General features: G+C 35.7%; 1 protein-coding gene across 2 annotated transcripts in view; it reads right to left on the bottom strand.

The window, feature by feature from the left end:
* Nucleotides 1-12,301, bottom strand: part of ubr2 (ubiquitin protein ligase E3 component n-recognin 2) — a 49,320-nt gene extending 37,019 nt beyond the window's left edge. For both annotated transcript variants that reach the window (XM_067386807.1, XM_067386806.1), the window contains exons 1-3: nt 12,176-12,301; nt 5,694-5,953; nt 1,794-1,872 (exon numbers count right to left, since the gene is read on the bottom strand). In XM_067386807.1, coding sequence (XP_067242908.1) covers nt 1,794-1,872; nt 5,694-5,953; nt 12,176-12,259 — 423 coding nt within the window. In that variant the 5' untranslated portion in view covers nt 12,260-12,301. The remainder of the gene's footprint in view (nt 1-1,793; nt 1,873-5,693; nt 5,954-12,175) is intronic.
* Nucleotides 12,302-14,677: the final 2,376 nt, after the last annotated feature.

Below are 14,677 nucleotides of genomic sequence, written 5' to 3'. Positions count from 1 at the left end.
TTAAACTAATATTTTTGGGCATTTTATTTTAGTCTGCTAAACATGGGTTATAAAGATCTCATTAATTCACATTACAAACTATCAGAATTTCATCTCACTTTTTGGCCAAATAAATATCAGCAACTGCACCAAACTGCATATTTTTGCTAAGTTTAGGCCTGTGAATAAAACTGAGGTGTTTTTTTTTTCCTTTTCGAGTGTGAGCTCTATATTCTCACTGAATTAAAAAATGAAAAAAATGAAACCAAGTTAGCTTGTGATAGAACAAACTTCACTTTAGAGCCATTTTAGCAGTGGCTTGTGTCAAGGTTATTTTTGTATGAAGATAACCCGTTTCAAACAAAATGGTTGCAAAAATCAGTCATAGGTAAAGCTGAAACAGCCCTTAAATTATAGAACAGTTAACTGCGTTAGACTGATTGTTTTCTCTTCACAGATACAACAGCCCCATCAGTCCTGTAACTTTTACAAAGAACTGTACCATGAGCCACAGCCCTCAGTTTTAAATGTTGAAAAAGAATAAACTATAATTTTGGTTGAGCCATAATGGTCATCTTATTGAGTTGGTTGGACAAAAGTGGACAGGAATTTTTGTTAGGGAGAAGTCAGGGTCCACCAGGGTTTTTCCTATATTTTAATTTTTTTGGCGGCCGCCAAAACGATTTTTTGTTTCGCCAAAGCCTTATTTGATCAGATATTGAGAGTTGTTTATCAGTGATGCAGATGACTGCTGCGCTGACAGACAGAACGAGCAGCAGAGCTCCTCCCTCGTGCGCGCAAACTCTCTCTGTCTTCAAAGTAAGCACTGTCTTTGCTCTACCTCACACATAATAATCTATTCTAAATCAATTGACATGATGCCAGAAGTTCAGAAGACCGAATCAATGGTTCACGAGGCGCATTCGAAGAATGTTTTTCCTGAATAACCGCTGGGTGTGAATAGTGCTAAAAAAATGTCAACTCATCTTCTCTGACAGGCCCCCCGTACGTGCAGCTGACATAAACCACACTTTCAGTAAACAAAAAGAAAGTCCTATCCAATGGTGAAGTGTTTTCTGTGTTGACAAATCTTTTGCGATGTCCTAATAACAGTCGCGATTCACACGCAACGCATCAACGTCCGCTAATGTCCGATTCGTGATATGACTCATTTGAACCGATTCATTTTAATGAATCATAAAAACAACTGATCTGCCCACATGATTTATAACGAATCATTTACTTGAACAACTAGCCTTAATAATCCACAGTATTTTCAGGTTATTTAAATGACAGTGTGTAGTAAATTAGGCCTACCTATAAAATCAGTTATTTTAGACTGTGAGGTGAATCCATAACAAAGCAAGTTGTTAGCTATGTGCATTCAGTTGTATATGGTAGAAAATTATATTATTAGTTAATGTAACTTTTTAATGCTACTTTTTAATACTGATTATTATTATTGTTATTATTATTATACATATCAAAATAATTGTCGGGTCTAGCAAAGAAGCATCTTCTCAACACAGCTATGAAAATCACAGGATTTTTTGCAAAGAGGGCAAGAAAGAATTACAGTGAGAGTGACGGGTACATTATGGTCAGTATTGGGCTCGCAGATCACGTGGGTAGGGCACTTTTTACTGTTTGTGTGGATGACCACTACCGAAGACCATTTCTGACCGAGGAAAAACCGTCCACACACTTAGTAATTGACACTTTGTCTGCAGCTGTCACACCAACATGCTGACACATAACTGAGTGAGATGTTTAAGGATGTTAAAATATCTACTGTGCGTTTCATTTCCTCTTACCCTGTAGCGATGCTCTTTGTGAACGCTGCCTAAGAAGCACTGCATACACAGCACACAGGTTGGATCGGCCGCACACTCCCTGATAAGGAGAAAAAAAATATCAAATGTAAATTACTTATACAGAAGCAGCTGTCAAATCCCCAGTGAGCTGCCTACAAACAAACCATTTTCAGGTAGCATAGAGACACAAACTAAGGTTGTTGAAAATGTAAGTATAAATGTAAAAATGTGAAAAGGTTTTCATATCGCTATAATATATACAGCATAAAAACAAAATATTGCAATGCCAGTTTTTTCCAATATCGTGCAGTCCTATAAAAAAGGGTATCAACATTATGCTGCCATTAAGATACTTCATTTGGCTGAATTCTAAAGGCAATTTTTTTTCTTTTTTTCTTACACAAATGCATCGATTTGCCTCAGAAAGCCTTTATTAACCCCCGGGAGCCGTGTGGAGTAAGTTTATGATGGATGGAAGCACTTTCTTGAGTTTCATGCCCGTTGGTCCCGTTCACTGCCATTATAAAGCTTGAACGCTCAGGATATTTATTAAAAGGTGGAGTAAGTAGAATTTCAAAAACACTGTTTGGAAGTTAGTCAGGCCGACACAAACAACGAACGTCTAACCAATCAGCATTTTGGGGGCATATGACGGTCAAAGAGACAGAATGAGCAAGAGGGAGATCTGAAAAAACAAAACAAAACTGCAGAACGAGAGATGGGCACAATACAAAAGAGCTCAAAAGTATATCACTGGAATGAAGTTTTTTGACTGGGGAAGCACTTTAGGACCCGCATTTATATTAGAAAATCTTTCCAGCATTGGAGAGAGCTAAGTGGGAAGGGCTGAAAACAAACGCAGAGGCTGCTTTGATTCCGCTTCCCAAGTGAGTAACACTGGGTTTGCTGTGCTGTTGGTGACTAACAACGAACGTTTGTATTTACTCTTGTATACTACACGTTAATTTTTTTGTGCTTCCTTGACGTTCGTTCATCAACTGCACTTTATTTTTCGTGAAGCATTTTGTTGCGCATCAGCTGTGATAGACATCCACGCGCATTGTGTGTAACAGTGACCAGATAGTGAGAGTTTTGCAGTTAACCTACTGCACACTGATGCCCACTGGAGAATGCAGTGTAGAGTGTCATTGTCAAAGCTTGCCTGCCAGCAACGATCAGGCCGGAGTTCGAGACCGACTCGGAGCAGGGTGGTTAGGATTGGAGTGTGAGTTTTGGAGGCGGAGCAATGAAGAGAGGGGTGGGTTTGTTTAGGTTGATTTTAAATATCAACAATGTCCAACAGCGTTTTTCAAAATCTACTTATACCACCTTTAATATAACTATACACCTAGGATGGCTTGAGGGTGAGTAAAGCTTGGGGTAATTTTCATTTTAAAGTAAAATAATCCTTTAAGTTGTTTCTACATTCATTTGGACAGTAACTGTGAAATTACAATACACAAATATTAAAAACTCCAATGTCTATAATTGCAATTAATTACAGAAAAATGTGCGATTAATTAGTTGTTTTTTTTTAACCAATTGACAGCACTAATTATTTACTGATAAATATTAAAAATGATCTAATTTCAATTATTTCATATTTTTAATTTTCAAATAGTTAAGTAAACAATAAGAGTTACAACTATTTGGGTTCCTTGCCACTGTCGCCTCTGGCTTGCTTAGTTGAAGACATAATATATAGCAATATTATTGATCTGGTGATGGCATCACTGTTTTCTGTAGAAATGCTTTATAGATTAAATGTACACTTCATATTTGATGAACTTTACAGTTAATGAACAGCACTCAATCAACACTAATCAACTGAACTCAGCTGAACAGTGTCACTATTGTGGTTCACTATTTTTTATTTTTTTTTCCTAGGCTTGATTGTGTTTATGGGGCGCAGTTTAACATGTCATAATGCTGTGTTTAAAAAAAAAAAAAAAAAAAAAAAAAAAAAAAAAAAAATTCATATATTTTTTTAATTTGTAAATGTTACTGCTGCCCCATAGTGTTCTGATTAAAGCTTTACTGTGGCTGTATACATGACTGAGTAGTAGCATTTTAGTAAAGGTATCATTTAATTTATAGCATGAAAGAGCATGTGGTTAAACAACATAAAAGCCGTAATGAAACAATGCTGTACACAAATAAAAATGCCAACAAACACCAACAGAAGTTGGCTGGTGTGATTATATAGAAGTTTGTTGGTGTTTGTAGCCGTTTGTTGGAGAAGTGTGAAATAGAATTTAGCTAACTGGCTAGTGAAGCCAAACCACGTTGGTCTTTGTTTACATCCCAGAAACTATATAAATTTATAAAAAAAAAACAAAAAAAAACAAAACAACATACAGGTTGTGGCCCATAAACTTAAGCTTCTGCTTTTAAAGTGGAAACTGCTCCATCTTTCAGTAATAGCCTTTGTGCAAATCCAGCATTGAACTTGTGTAGATTCTGGAAGCTGTCTTCCATAAAATGTGCAGCACAGACAGCTCAATTAGCATTATAATTGTCAGGAACAGAATTAAACAAATTTTAAACATTGTTTCCGAAGTCCAGCATCCCTATGAAGATATCTTGTATGGCCTTGCCCACTTTGTTGGTGGCTCCCGTGGGCAGTGTCTATGTTAATTGCAGGGTTTATGATGTCACCAACCCGGGAAGAAGCTTGTTGTAGTCCAAACCGGTCTTAATTGTAGGCATTAAACTGCCATAACTTTAAAAGACAATATCTCCGTTTGCACTGAACCTTCAGCGCTGTAACTTTGCAGATACCGTTTATGCTCAAGCAGCAACATTACACACTACCTAAAGTTAAAAAAGTGAAATCGCAATGAACCATCCCTTTAAGAGCAGAACTGAACTCTGTTTGCATCATTGAATCATAATTTTCCTGTTGTCACTGTAAAGCTGCTTTGAAACAATCTATATTGTTTAAAGCACTATAAAAAAATAAAGGTGACTTGACTTGAGCACACTGATTTTACTCACAAATTCTTGCGTACACACTATTAGTGTATGAGACCCAAATAAAATAATAAAAAAATGAAATAATCACCCTTTTCATTTCAAAATCACTTCAGAGCATTTCATTTCAGAGCAAACATCAAAAAAGGATTTATTGAATATTGTGTACAGGCTAAAAAAAAAAATCAATTTATAAACACTATATAATTGTTCTTGTTTATCACCCAACCCTACTTACTGTCCATTGAGAGCATTTCAAAACATTCACTTATGAAGCTCACTGGCTGCACAGGTTGACAGCAAAGCAGATCACTAGGGTTTGGATCAGAGCCAGCACCACATTACATGACAGGATTGTAAAAAGAACTGCATAAATGTTATAGGATGCAAGATATATTTCACACACCATTCACATCTGCCAGATCAGATTCCAATCTCATAAAACCAGCATAATAATGCGTTGGGGATATGTGTGAGCCCTTTCATTTGTTTCTCAAAGAAACAGAGAGAAACAGTATACACTCCAGTCACCTCCAGCCTCTTAGCCGGCTTACAGTGATTTTGCCTAAAGGACTTAACCTAACAGCAACCTGACCTAATTCAGCCAAGACTTCCACGTCTGTGAGAACACAGTGACCTACACCATCCCAGGTCAGATGGGATAGACCACAACAACTTCAGCATCTCAACAGCATACATGCATGGCTTATGGGAAAAATAAATAAATGCATTTTGACAGACAACTTACTAAATTGTCTGTGTCTAGGCAATGGACAGTTAGCAGCTCACTGGGTTTTGAAAGATGATCACTGTTTGTTAGTGCTTTTGACATCAAACGAATTGAGAATCATTGTGGGTGCAGACTAGATGAGAATCAACATCCTCCTTTGGGTGGATCAGAAAGAGATGATGAAGATTTGACAGTACCTGCAGGAATACGTTGGTTCTCCCACTTTAAACACATGGCCACAGAGCTGTGAGGGCTGGTTGTTCTGCTCCAGCTTGGCCAATCCCACGGACGGCTCTTCCCCACACAGGTACCACTCCAGCGGGCCCTGAAGCAGCAGCTGAGCCAGCAGCTCCTCATTCTGGGGGTTCAGGTTGGGGCCCAGGCAGTAGATCTTGGGGACGTAGCAGGCCAAGTGCTGGTAAACTTCTTTGGGCAGGTTGCTCACCTGTAGCCATTTCTGTAGACAGATGGGTAAAATATTACAACAAACTTCACTCACACAAAAATGGCAAGGTAAACTGATCAGGTGGACAAAGGTCAGGCTTGAAAAAGGAACACTAGTGGTCAGTCTTTGATTGCATTGCTTGCCTTCACTTTTTTATATCTACATGACCTTACTGGACAGGCAGTTTTGTTAAAAACATTTCTCAACAAAAAGTTTATTTTCATGCAAGTACTGAGCTGAACACAATGCGAGGTGTGTGGTTACTAGGAATGGGTACTGAACTCTGTATTTTTAAGGGCACTGACCGAATTACATCTGTACTACAGAGTACCGATTCACATTAAAGCAATCAGTGCCAAATTTTGGTATCTGTACCTAAGAACGCTTCTGGGCGCAAGAGTAGGGTTGCAACAACTATTCGATAAAATTGTCGAAAAATCGATAATGAAAATCATTAACGATTCTCATCATAGATTAGTCAGGTCTGCCCACGTGCACGGAAAACTTCTGCTAGTCACGTCAAATTACAGCACTGAGTAACGCATTTGGACAAAAATGCATAAAAAAAATAGTGGGGGAAACAGATTGATCTTCTGCGGGAAAGGTGCATGATCTAAGCTGCCCAAAACATGAGAATTCTTTATTGTAAGCTTCATGCTAATGCATTAGCGTAATGGCTTGCCGTCAGGCGCTTTGACAAATGCATGTGCGTCCTCAGCACAAAACGTTCATTCTACGGCTATATCCTTATCTGTAAATGGGAAAATGCGAATGCGAAAAAAGCCAGCAAACTCGGGTTTGATTTGGGTATGATGCAGCCTATATATATTATATATATATTATATATATATATATATATATATAATATATATATATATATATATATATATATATATATATATAATATATATATATATAATATATATATAATATATATATATATAATATATAATATATAATATATATATATATATATAATATATAATATATAATATATAATATATATATATATAGCTATGGAAAATTAAGAGACCACTCCAAGTTCAGAAATCAATGTTAAGTGGTCTCTTAATTTTTTTCCATAGCTGTAATATTATATATATATATATATATATATATATATATATATATATATATATATATATATATATATATATATATATATATATATATATATATATATATATATATATATATATATATATATTATATATATATTATATCTGCGTAATAACTAAAATAATGCTTATATCATATTTTCTGGCTAGTTTACTTTAGTTTTTATAATACACCATACTTTAACCCAAACTGAATAATTAAAAACAAGTTTAAATGGGTAAATCTTGTATATTTTTGATTCTTAATTTTCTTTTCTGTCATAAACACATTAGACATGCTTATTCTGTGCATTTTGAACACTTTTTGTCTGAAATTATATTTATTTTGTCCATAAAAACTGTGCTTTCACTTTAATTGAGCGGCAGCAGCACAGCAAACGCGCTGCTCCTGCTGCATGTGTGAATGCATCCGTTGGTTAACATGCATGCTGAAAAAAATACGCGCTGCTCAAGCTCTGCTTACGCTTGCAGTGTGAACCCGGCCTCAGACATTTCTTATAGCTTATTTAAAGGATAAAGAAATGACAGTATAAGAGGTGATTGTGTCCAGAGTGAATGTGTGAGTTCCTGGAGAACATTTATCTTGCCTGTTGGTTAACACTGAGTTTGTGTTTTTCTTTACCATCTTTATTACTATCTTAATTTGTAACGTAGAGATTTACACTATATTCACTATACAGCACTTAAATTTATTAGACCACCACCAGTCAATGTATGGTTTGTGCCACAGCTGTCCTAAACTATCAGTATTGGTGATTACTAAAATCATTTTTCATGTTTTTGTAATGGTTAATCCACCAGTGTGTGTAAGCTCTTTAGTCACAGCAATATTTCTAATGCTACAATATAATTATTGCTGTTATCCATGAATTTTCTATTTTACTGTTTAACAAGAAAGGCAGGAAAAAAGTAAAGTACTTTTGGGTATTATGTTTGAATAATGACTATTTAGTTGTTTCAGTTTATTTACCTAATAAATGGCAATAACAATATTTAGTTTTAAACAAATAAAAATAGGATTTTTATCTGATTCATTGAATAAATAATCAGCCAACTAATCGATTATTAAAATAATCGTCAGTTGCAGCCCTACACAAAAGTAAGGTATGTTAGAGAAAGAGAGAGAGACTAGAGGTTGAACGATATATCGATGTATTGATATTTTCCCCGATATAAGCATTTTACCATAATCGGATATCAGTTTTGAAATATCAGATTTACCGATAAAAGCGGCCATCTTGAGGGTGTTTTGAGAATTGCGCGCAGGACCACCATTACAGCGCATCAGAGGGGAGACGAGACAACGGCATGCACAGGTAAAGTAAACCTGCTTTGCTGTAATTAGTGAACTTTAACATAACAGCCATTAATGCACAAATTAGATGTGTTACATTAACGCCTGAAATGAGCTAGTTTATGCAGTCTCTAAGAAATAGAGACAAGCTCACGGAGTCACGCAAGATAATACATCATGTCCTGTCCCAATAAAGATATAACTTTGCTTGAATTAAATAATACAGCCATGAATGAGCACATGTTGGAAATAAAAGCGCTGAATTTAACTCTCTCTCTGTTGTCTGTGCTCATCATTAGTCTTGTGAAGTCGTCTGCATTTTGCTCTTCACTCAGTGGGTTGATGCTCGACCACCGCATATAACTTTTAACAAGATTCACTTGTTTAAAACACCGTAATTATATAAACATTTACTATATAACCATTAAGTCGCCAATAAACCCCCAAGTAAACACAACTCTATGGAAATTAATTATCTATTGTCATACTACATATTGTCAGAGTCACATTTCCATGTGTTGTTAGTCATGTTCGTGCTCTGACAGCACTGTGGGGAAAATGAGAACACTTTTGTGCTACTGTGCTGAGGAAACATACACTCATGGCATGTGTCCGAACACATCACGGAACAGCAGAGGTGAAGAAGTCTTTCGTGACTTGATTTGAATTCTCCGCTGTAATGCATTCTCATGCATCCTACAGCGCACACAATTTATTGTCGTCTAGTGTGTAAAATTTCTTTAAAAAAAATAAATACAAATGTTTACATTTTTGAAATTGAGAGAAATTTTTTTCTTCATTGAAATAAATGTTTTTGTTATTATACAGAGAGTAAAGCACCGAAAAAAGGTAACGTTGGGTACCTGCACCGAATTTCAGGTACCAATGGTACTTGTACTGGTTAAAATGTGAGCAGTACCAAACCCTAGTGGTTACAGCTGCACAGTTCTGAATAAATTGACAATCACAATTTTTTTTTTTTTTTTATAATTTACTAGAGGTTCTGGCAAAATATTAATTGCTGCAGTGACAGTCTATTTAATGTTATCTGTTATCTAATAAATCTGAAATGTTACTAAGCCTGTTAAGATAACTTCTTTTTGTTGTGCGATATATTGTTCCAGAAATAATTGCGATAAACGATATTGTCGTCATTTTAAGACCATTTTAAGCCACTGAATATATAATCATACTATAACAGCATAATATTGCACGTATGTCTACACACTTTCAAATGACAACAATCATTTAATTCTTCAGATCATGGAAATGAAGGATCAAAAAATGTAATATCCTAAATAAACAAATAAATGGTAAATATTTTCTAAAAAAGTGCAAAGTAACAAATAAAAAATTTAAAATGCAAATGCACAAAAGGCACTATGGAGATTTTCCATTTACAGATTTTTCCCTGACCTCCTTTTAAAAGCAAGGGTGCACTACTGCTGAAAAAACAAACCCTACTTAGTAGTCAGATGTCCGTATGAACAAAGACATTTATATTTGCACCAGAACAGTGGATTGCAGCTTTGAAATCGAAAGCATTCAGACTTGTTCTTCCAAACTGTCTGTAGTTGTCAGGAAAACAACGCCACAAATAATGCCTTTTTTCACCTGTCGATGACTGTTCTGTGTAAGAACTGCAGATGAGCATGATCAGCAAAACGTTGGTGACATTCATTATCATGCAAGCATAATGGGCGATATATTATGTCACCAAAAATTATTGAGGTCATGTACATATTGCGCGATCAGTCGATACATTGATTATTGCCACAAGCCTAGTTACTTGGTTTGAATAAATAAATTATGTTCGCTGATCAATGTTTATATGGGAGTAAAAGCCTAAATTAAATCTGTTCATCATATAAAGTGATTGAGTCTCTTCAGAAAATTTGGACTAAACCACTCGATTCATATGGATTAGTTTTACGATCTCATTATGAGCTTTTTGAAGCATCAAAGTTTAAATTGTGTAGCTGTCAATGGTGGAATAGAAAGCTCTCAGATTTCATCAAAAATATCTTAATTTGTGTTCTGAAGATGAATAAAGGTCTTACGGATGTAGAACGACATGAGGGTGAGTAATTAATGACAAATTTAATTTTTGGGTGAACTAAGCCTTTAAAAGGTGCTACTGAATAGGTTTGACCGTGATAACCATAGCAATGGATGGAACTAAACAATCTGATACTGTATGTCAAATGATCTGTACATTAAGTCTTGGAGTGTAAATGTAAAATAACAGACCTCTCACTTTTTATGTAATGTTACTTTATTGTTCATTGTATTTCTAACTTTTCAAATCCATCACTCAGTGACCCAAGACTTTTACATATAAAACTGTTCTAAGCACTTTGTTTTATAATATATCCTGATCATTTTTTATTTCATGAATAAATTGTATAAGTTAATATTACAAACTGTTTCTTTGCATTTATTGGCCATACTGGGGTCACAGTTCACATGGGTAGAGTACTTTGTGCTGTGTGTGTGGATGAATGTGTTCATCAGGCTTCACCGAAGAAATCCTGGAGCTCAGTGGAAACATTCCTGAAAGATGGCAGGTAACTTAAGACAAATTAAGAAAAGAAATTTGCTGCCTATGTAGTGTATCAAACCGGTCATTTTAGTTAAGATGCATGCATTAGAAGACAGCCATATGAAGCTCACTAGGTTTTGTAAGTATAGTGTGCAGTTTTGACATCATTTGTTCCTGAAGAACCAGCAGCAACAGTCCAACAGCAGTTATGTGATATAATCACATGCTAAAAGGAAATACAGGGATTACATATGCACAGTAAGCGGAACTTGGCAGTCTCTGTAACTGTCTTACATCGACCTACTAACCTGGATTTAGTCCTAGAGCATATAGCCAAACAATCCAGCATGTCTTTTCAGACAATTCACCATGCATGAGCTGATTTGAGATTGGCAATTGGATTATAGTTTTATCAATAAAGGCCTATATTGAAAAAATATCCATGTTTTTCATGCACATGGTGTCTAATAGAGTCTAATTTAGCCAGGATAATGTGCACTGCTCTTTCAGTCTATCAGACAATACAAACCACAGCAAATTGAGGTCTTGCATGTGGATTTAAATAACCACCATGTGTGCTACTTTGTAAAAACAAACCTACTTATGTTTACAAGATTGATCTGACATGGAATTATAGTGGCTAAGTGCGAAATGAAAAACAAACATGTAACTGGAATATCTGAATGAATTAATGTTTAGTTTGTAAACCACATCATTCTTCAACACCTGCTATTCAGTGAAAGAATCAAGAAATACAGCTCAAACTAATGTTTTTACAGGAATGCAGAAAAACTGCACAAATAGCCAAGCTCATATTGCACATTTCCTTGTCTAAATTAATGTAAACAGTGTGTCAAGAGAGCTGTCCGTGAAACAGTGTTAATAACAGCACAAACCCATGACGTAAAGATAATGAACAAAGCAGCCAATGTTGTTTTTATCCAACTCTTGACAGACCTCTGTAAAAGCTTATTTCTTTGTAAGCAAAGCCATACGTTAAAACGCCAAATTTGAGAAATTAACGCATTTATTATTTGTAGATATATTACAAAAAACACGTGTGTAAACGGAGTGTCAAGTGTGTGTATTGGAGCTTGAGGTGTACAAATTTCACAGGCTAGCTGTTAGCGCGTTAGCAGGACAACACTGAGCAAAACAACCCGAGATGAGGAGCAAGAAAAAACAGAAAATTCATCGCCCTCGCATCGATTTCCGCAACCAAATATATATAATTAATCAGTATAGACAATTTACAGAGTCTTTATAAAACTGTCGCCTACCGCAGCAGTGTCCTTTGCGGAGAAATTGAGGAATTCGCTACACAGAGCGGACGGAGCATCACGATCGGTCTCGGCCGCCGCCATCTTTACTTCAGTGACCACAGCAGCAGCAGTGAGGGAAGCGGAAATCAGCCGCTGTCCTACTTCCGTCAAAGAGCTGGAAAACTTTTCAGCTGACTAATGGAAAAGTCCCTGATGTTGCCTTGGTGATAAGTCACAATAGTAGCCACTCCCTTTCACGTTTCACCAAAGCATATGGTGCTCCCAAAGAAATTGGTTACGTAAAAACGAATTGTCCTCCCAAACACGGTATGCTGTTATTTCTCTAGTAAACTTCCTGCATTTGCAGTATTTTAAAGTTTCACATGGGAGCTCATGACGTGAAGGCTGTTCTAGTGCATTTTTGAAGAAAAAACAAAACAATGTGCCGTTATTTTTCAATCAACAACAGCTCATAGTGATCTATCAATGATGTCAAACCTGGCATGACATCACATTTTTGAATCTGAACACGGCAAGATTATCAGTGGATATGAATAATAATTACGTTTTATTTATGTTCCTCCTGATGAAATATTATAATAATTTAAAATAACTAATATTTAAAATAATATATTTATAATAATAACAATTTATTCCTGTGATCAAAGCTGAATTTTCAGCATCATTACTCCAGTCTTCAGTGTCACATGATCCTTCAGAAATCATTCTAATATGATGATTTGCTGCTCAAGAAACAGGACATTAAAACAATAATATCTTAGTCTAAACCTAAAATAATATATATCATTTGAAAACTTACAAATTGTAGTTTTTATGTGGTTACCAATGGAGCCTGGATGGTTTCTAGACGAAAAGTTTGGTACTGCGTCCACACAAAATCTTACTGAAAGCTAAATTTTTGAGATATCAACCTAAAATTTGAAACACAACTTGATTAGGTTTTAGATTTTGGCTTTGATTTTCTTGCAGTTTAAGAGTAAAACAGTTGTGTAAAATATATATTTTATATAAATTATAAGAAATCATTTTCTTTACATTTTCCTACACTAAAACTTCCATAACTATTTTGTTTTTTATTTCACTTTCATATTTTTCATTTCACTTCTAAAATAATCTGCCAAATGTCCCCTTTATTAGGAGGACAAACTTAAGTCTGTGCTCAAAATTATTTAAGATTTAAAACAATAGAGTCCCCCTTGGATGACACGTTTTTGTAGGCAAAACCCGGAAGCAAGTTAGCATTTTAGGACTTCCGGTTCCAACGCCGTAAAGTCTATGGGTTTTTTGAATGGGTTTTTGCTAAATCACCTGAAATAAGGTCTGTGGTTAAAAAAGCCTCTAAATACTTTAACGTTTTGATCTATGATATAAAGCACACCAGTTATAACCCACTTGTGATTTTTTTAACTTTTACTGTGTCTTAAAATCAGCGGTTGCTAACAAATTGCTAAAAGGGACTACTTCCTTTGGCAGGGACTTTAGACGTCATCATGACAAACAGGACATTTGGACAGCATTTTTCATGAAAAAGTGGATAAGTATTCATACACAGCAAAGATCATAATCAGTGAGCATGTTTTTAAATAGAGTTGTTTTCTAAATAAAGTTTGAGGACGCTTGGTGGTCACGACGTTGATCCGCGACCATAATGTGCTGTAGTCCGTTTATAGCCTACTGTTAGCCTTTAAATCTGACGACTTTATTTAGGCTTCAAAATCTATAAATGTTGTATTAACTTGTAAAGATTATCTTGATTAACAAAGGGTTATGACACTTACACGTTTTGTCTAACACAGAGCTTATTTTCTGCGATTTTCCAAAAGTCTATGGGAAAAATGAATAGGCTTTCAGTCGAGGGAACCCGTGCGCCGCTAACTTCCGGGTTGGCCTACAAAAACGCGTCATCCCTGGAGCACTCTATTGGGGACTTTTCCCCAAAAATGGGAGTGACAGTTAAGGGGTTAAAGGGATAGTTCACCCAAAAATGAAAATTCTGTCATTAATTACTCACCCTCATGCCGTTCCACACCCATAAGACCTTCATTAATCTTCGGAACACAAATTAAGATATTTTTGTTGAAATCCGATGGCTCAGTGAGGCCTTCATAGGGAGCAATGACATTTCCTCTCTCAAGATCCATTAATGTACTAAAAACATATTTAAATCGGTTCATGTGAGTACAGTGGTTCAATATTAGACGAGAATATTTTTTATGCGCCAAAAAACAAAACAAAATAATGACTTATTTAGTGACGCCGATTTCAAAACACTGCTTTATGAAGATTCGGAGCACAAATGAATCAGTGTATCGAATCTGCTGTTCGGAGCGCCAAAGTCACGTGATTTCAGCCGTTGGCAGTTTGACACACGATCCGAATCATGATTCGACACGCTGATTCATTTATGCTCCGATGCTTCCTGAAACAGTGTTTTGAAATCGGCCATCACTATATAAGTTATTTTGTTTTTTTGGCGCACCAAAAATATTCTCATCGCTT

The sequence above is a fragment of the Chanodichthys erythropterus genome, chromosome 5 (assembly GCF_024489055.1).
Source record: "Chanodichthys erythropterus isolate Z2021 chromosome 5, ASM2448905v1, whole genome shotgun sequence".
NCBI lineage: Eukaryota > Metazoa > Chordata > Actinopteri > Cypriniformes > Xenocyprididae > Chanodichthys > Chanodichthys erythropterus.
The sequence above is the reverse complement of the archived record's forward strand: the minus strand, read 5'-3'. Positions and strand labels throughout refer to the sequence as shown.